Source organism: Mustela nivalis, assembly GCF_964662115.1.
Source record: "Mustela nivalis genome assembly, chromosome: 4".
NCBI classification, from domain to species: Eukaryota; Metazoa; Chordata; class Mammalia; order Carnivora; family Mustelidae; genus Mustela; species Mustela nivalis.
This window is the reverse complement of record NC_139023.1, coordinates 88,072,192-88,078,191: the sequence shown is the minus strand read 5'-3', so window position 1 is coordinate 88,078,191 and position 6,000 is coordinate 88,072,192. Positions and strand designations below refer to the sequence as shown.

General features: G+C 37.7%; 1 protein-coding gene across 5 annotated transcripts in view; it reads right to left on the bottom strand.

Annotated features, from left to right (window-relative positions):
- Positions 1-434: 434 nt before the first annotated feature.
- The window catches only part of TNIP3 (TNFAIP3 interacting protein 3), a 98,716-nt gene continuing 93,150 nt past the window's right edge, over positions 435-6,000 (bottom strand). For all 5 annotated transcript variants that reach the window (XM_082728455.1, XM_082728456.1, XM_082728457.1 and 2 more), the window contains one exon: positions 435-1,048. In XM_082728455.1, the coding sequence (XP_082584581.1) occupies positions 1,017-1,048 (32 nt within the window). In that variant the 3' untranslated portion in view covers positions 435-1,016. The remainder of the gene's footprint in view (positions 1,049-6,000) is intronic.

Sequence of the window (6,000 nt, the reverse complement as noted above, 5' to 3'; positions counted from 1 at the left end):
TGCTTCTAGGATTACATATATCCATGGGTCTCACACTTCTACATCTCCTCACAAAGAGGACCTCCAGTTGGTCCTAGCAGAAACCTTATTAAATGGATGAACGTAATACTTTTAAATCTGCTTAATCTTTAGACATCTGTCATGCCACGGTAAAATTTAATTACAATAGAATCTGGATACATTCATTTCTCAATTTTATAGGTTTGAGGAGTCAGACGTGTTGTTCATCAATAGTTACTCAAATCCATGGGAAATAAAAACAGATTCCACCCTAAATCCATGTGTCTCCAAACTACTACTGCAGTACATATGAACACAGCGAAGCCATCAACATCACAGTGGAGTTTTGTCTTTCATAAACTATCCCACCGAAGAATGAAGGAAGCTCACAATTTCTCTATCTGCCTTATGGGAATGATCTGTTCAAAGCATAGTTTCAAGGTTACCATTTTATTCAGATTGAACCATCCATTTAGTTTAAGGAGGTCTATACATGTCTTCAGTCCTATTCATAGGTTCACCAAGACCAACAATGACGAGCACAGTACCTAGTCACACTGGCTAAAGAACCAAGCCCCGACAGAAATCATGGGAGCAATGTTACAAATTTATAACTGCAGTAACTCTTCCCCCAGGGAATATATATTTCAATCAACATAGAATATCACTGTACCAAAAGTGGAGTTGCTGAAATCATGAGATCAGCCTCTGTAAGTCCAACAGCAATATGCTGAAGAGAGTTTCAAAGAATGGTGCATAATCCATCTGCTAAATCTCATTTCGAGGAAACTGGACATTGCATTTGGTTGTGTAATGCTGGCTTCTCAGATTTGATCAGGATCTTAGCTGTCCCAAGTCTTTTCCTCTCTCTGTGCCAAAGGGAAACACTACCACGCACGAATCATGGAGTAGAGGATGTGCAGTTGTGTCAACATAAGCCACCAGTAAAAAGAAAAATGAGGGTTGTCAGCCAAGCTCTCCCTCTGGCCCGAGTGTTCCTCTACTTGCGTGTGCTTCTACTGATTGACTTTCTTTTCTGAGGAGAAACCTATGAAAAACAGAGAAATGTTTCAGATTAAAAATTAAAAATTTATTTCTCTTCTTCTGGCTCAGGGCTAACATAAACTTTGAGGTTAGCAAAAAAAAAAAAAAAAAAGATAAAGAGAAATATTTTATTCATGAGCTCCCACAAGTTTACACTGAAAAATCAAGAGGCGGGAAATGGAGGGTTATTATTTTAAGCATTGACATATGCTTACCACTTTGTGAAATCAGCTGTGGCCTAGTTCTACTCATGCCTGAAGAGGAATATTCTGTACTACTTCTTATCTCTGTTGGCATTTTGGTAGCTCAAGCATTTGCTTAGGAAAGTAAGTCATATTTGTTACTATTAGGTTTAGTGCTTAGCCCAGGGAAGATAACTACCACATAAACTACTTTAAGTATGGCAAAGGGTACATTATTGTCAGAGCAATAGAAAAGATCACTGTACTTAAGATGTGTTAATGTACCATGAAGACCAATACGAAAAACGTGGTATATTTCAGTAAGACTAGGATAGAATACCACAAATGAGCACTATAGGGAAGACAAAATCAAAGAGATCTACTCAGGGTGACAAAAAAATACATACAAATTTCAAGAAGTAAGGTATTTTCTTATCCATGATAACAACTGAGAACATGTTAAATGTTCTACACTTGTTGCCCTGTACTTGGTATTTCAAATAAACAAACTTTCAAACTAATGAACTGTTTCATTTCCAGGCTTAAATGAAATACTCCTCTAAGAATGGTGCCCATTTTACTAAAAAGGTATCTAATATGGTGAGAGCATGACTTTGGACCCAGAAGTATAATCCACTGGTCTTACCAGTCTAAAGTTTAGATTTAATCCATTTATGATACCTACCCCTAGATATCTTAAAACATTAAGAAAAATTAATTTCTCTATAGTTTTTATAGCACTCCTGTGAAATAGATAGAGGTGAAATCAGTATTCCCATGTTTTAGCAGAGAGAGGTTGTGACCCCTGAGAGGACCCATGGCAGAATGGAAATGTGAACAAAAGAAAAAAAAAAACAGGTCTTCAGTTTCTTGAATGGAAGACAGAATGTGCCTATACAGTGAATGTGGGAAGAGACTTCTGTCATCGGACTTGGCTCCATGGTTCGAATGGCAGGGCAAGAGAAATGCCACCAGGGAAACATGGGTTCTCATAGTGCAGACACAGTCTGCTTTGCCTTACTGGTTGATAAAGAGTTCCAGTAACCGATTGTGTGCCTTATCATTTATTAATGGTATGCGTTACACTCTATGCTTTTATGTTCACAAGAGTGCAGGTTAATTCCCATGATGCTGAAGTGATCTGAACAGGACCCACAGATCTTGGTGGCAGAGGCCATGTCTGACTCTACCTCAAGGATCGGCTGAATCTAAAGTCCTCTACTAGGGGAGGTGCCCCAGAGCAGCAGAGAGGTTAAAGGAGGACTCTGCTCTCTACATGCCCACTCACCTCAGAACGTGCGTGCTCAAGCATCAACAGTATGGAAACGTAGGTTAGTAGACATTCTTCCCAGCTGGGATGCGACATGTAATAGAAACCTCATTTCCCTACAGATTTTTATCTTCGGTTTAAGACAAATATTGCAATTTTATTCACCTAATAGAATTGTGACTAGTCTAAGCTTATTGTGGGCATTTTTCTCATCTAGGTTCTATCTACCTACCTATGTTTATCTATATAAGATGTTAATCAGAATGTTTAGTCTTTGCTTATAAATCAATGTCTGCATAGGAATATATTTACCACCTGTGTTTTAATATGTTCCTGTACATATAATTATACATTTACACTTTATTTAATGTCCCTTCGCAAAATCACTTAGCTTACCATTAAGTCGACCTTTATGGCATTATAAGGTGAGGATGCATTTCTCCTGCAATTCTTTCTACAAATCCAGAAATAGACATAAAACTATTTGTCTCTAAATTTTGATTATTTTTATTAACTGCTGGTAAGATAATTAAGTATATTTTATAAAAGAAAAATATTCTTAGTATTTTATCCATCTGTATTGAAAATCATGCAAGTATAGTATCCAAGTTTTTTCTTTCTTACATCTCTTAAGTACCTTCTACTATTTATGCTGATTCCTATATCTCTTCATTCCACTGCAAAAAATCCAACTAATCTGCCATTTTACTGATGTAAAATTATCTGTAATTTTCAGTTATAAAGACAGTTATAAAAAGACACAAACTGAGAATTGCAGATTCTGGCTTTCAGGATAGATCCATTAGAATTTATTTAAATAGAATAGATCTAAATGATGACACTATTATATTTTAATGTAGCATGGAGTTGTCCTTATTGCTTGGGGGTTACAGCGTGGGCTTTGGAGGCAGACTTCCTGGCTTGTCTGTGTCCTAGCCAATAACCAGCTATGTGGTCTTGGACGAGTGACATTATCTGTTTCTTGGTTTCCACAATTTTAAAACAGGAACAACAGTAGTACTCATTCCATAGCGTTGCTCTAAGGTTTTGATGAAATAATATATAAATATATACAATGCCTAAAATAGTTTCTGGCACCTGGCCAATGTTATGGGTTAAATTGTGCCCCCCCCCCAAATGTGTATGTCTTAACCCCTGGTACCTTTGCATGTGACCTTATTTGGAATAGGACTTTGTACACATAATCAGGTTAATATGAGATTATACTGGATTAGCCTCATCCAATATGACTAGAGTCCTTATAAGTAGATGAAAGTTTGGACCCAGACCCAGACAAGAGGGAAGAGGGCCATGTGAAGAGTGAGGCTGAGATTGGAGTTATGCTGCCAAAGCCAAGGAACTTCTAGAGCTACCAGAAGCAGGAAGAGGCAAGGAAGGAACCTTCCCTAGGGGTTCTGGAAGGAGCATGACCCTGCCAACACCTGGATCTCAGACTTCTAGCCCCCAGAGTATGAGAGGATAAAATTTCTGCTGTTTTAAGCCATCTAGTATTTGGTGTTTTGTTTTGGTAGCCCTAGGAAAGGAATTTAGTCAGTATTCGGTTAATTAGTTATTACTAGATTAGTAAAGACCAATTATAATAGTTGGGCTTTGATCTCTTATATCATAAAGAAATAATTATGTTTGCTCACAACACAATCTCACGTGCCTACACTTCATGTCTTTCCAAACATGTAAGAATTGAATTCTAGCTTGTTAGACAAAGTTCAGCTCTGCAGCATATGAAAAATTTGGAAGGTACAGAAGAGACTGGCATGTGATATAGTTAGAAAACACAGTCTTTCAACATTTCACAAAGAAAGAAACAAAAAACATGTTTTCAAGGTTATACTAACTCTAAAATGCCATAATTGTTCTAGAAACATGGAAGTCATTTTGCATCCCATTCTGATAACAGATGAAATGAGATTAAAATGTTCTGCATAAAATCATATGTTTCTTAACAGAAACAGTAACCCCTTAACATCTATAGACTTCAATATATAAAAATGCAATTATTTAGTAATGTGAAGAGAGAAAGCCAAGTAAGTCTTAAATGCCTTAAAAACCTTTATTTAAATCTTGAGTTCTTGTAAGAAGAGTTAATTTTCAATGTGTCTGCAAAGCATTCTAAAATGACCAGAAAATGGGGCGACTGGGTGGCTCAGTCGTTAAACATCTGCCTCGGTTCAGGTCATGATCCCAGGGTCTTGGGATCGGGTCCCACATCAAGCTCTCTGCTCAACAGGAAGCCTGCCTCTCCCTCTCCCACTCCCTTTCTTGTGTTCTCTCTCACTCGCTGTCTCTGTCAAATAAATAAATAAGATCTTAAAAAAAACAAAAAACAAAAAGCCCCCAAAGAATGTAACTGAGAGCAAAGCTGGAAATACGGTGACCCAAAGACTGCATGATAGTACTCAGTACCTACTGACTTTCTTCTTTGGCCAGGAAGCCCTTCATTCGGTTCCCACTTTTAGAGGACCCTGCTCTGGCCCTCCTCCAGCCACTTTCCTCCCCATTGTAAATCTGCCTCCTTCTAGAACAAGTTCTTCGTACCTACATGAGGAACCTCAAAATTCCTGCCCAAGTGATCCTGTTTCTGCTTCTCAGCCTCATGTGGCCTGAAGCCCAGGCCTGAAGTCCCTCATTATGCTACGCTGTTTGTAGTGTAATGAGGGACATACGGATGTGCCAACTGGGCTGTAGGCAAGTTCACACTCAAGATCCTTCCCAGTGGAAAGGTGGGAAGTAAAGGGGATGGGCCACAGCTCAGATCCTCCTGGGCCACTGTGTCCTGGGTGGAATGAGAGCATTTTAAATTTCATCTACCCTTCCAGCTATATTTGTCAATAGGAGGATAGACTATAATAGTTTCTACGCTTGATTCATGACGTTTAAATATTGAGCCTGAAGTACGAAGCTCTCCATGTATTCATGCCTCAGGGAATGTTAAAGGAGGATCTAGTGATCATAGCAATTTAATCATTCATTACCCAAAAGGCTACTGTTCTGCAAACGCTTCCACGTGTAGATGTCAGAGCCACTATTTCAGGTTAGATTCCCGTAAGAGGAATTATAAGGATAGATACTAGGATCATACTACAATGTGCTATATATATTGGGGTCAGAAAAGTAAAATTTGTTGGGAGTCATAGGAAATTAATAAAAACTGAGAACTAGGACAATGTACAAAACAAACACACAGATTAATATTCATTTGAATATCCATATTTCTGAAAGGGTTATTTTCACTGAAATACAAGTAAAAACTTCCGTACTTATTAAATGAATAAATATTTATAAGAGTTTTAAAAATACTTTCTGTTTATAATTTACCAGAAACAGAGCCTAATTTTTCCACTCATTTTTTTCTTGATTGTTTGAATTTGGGTATTTATAGCCCAAAACACAGGGTGTGCTGACTAGCAGTGTATTTGTGAATAGTGAAAGATAAACATATTAGCCAAGTATTAAGACAATGAGTAATAACATAACAAAAATGTC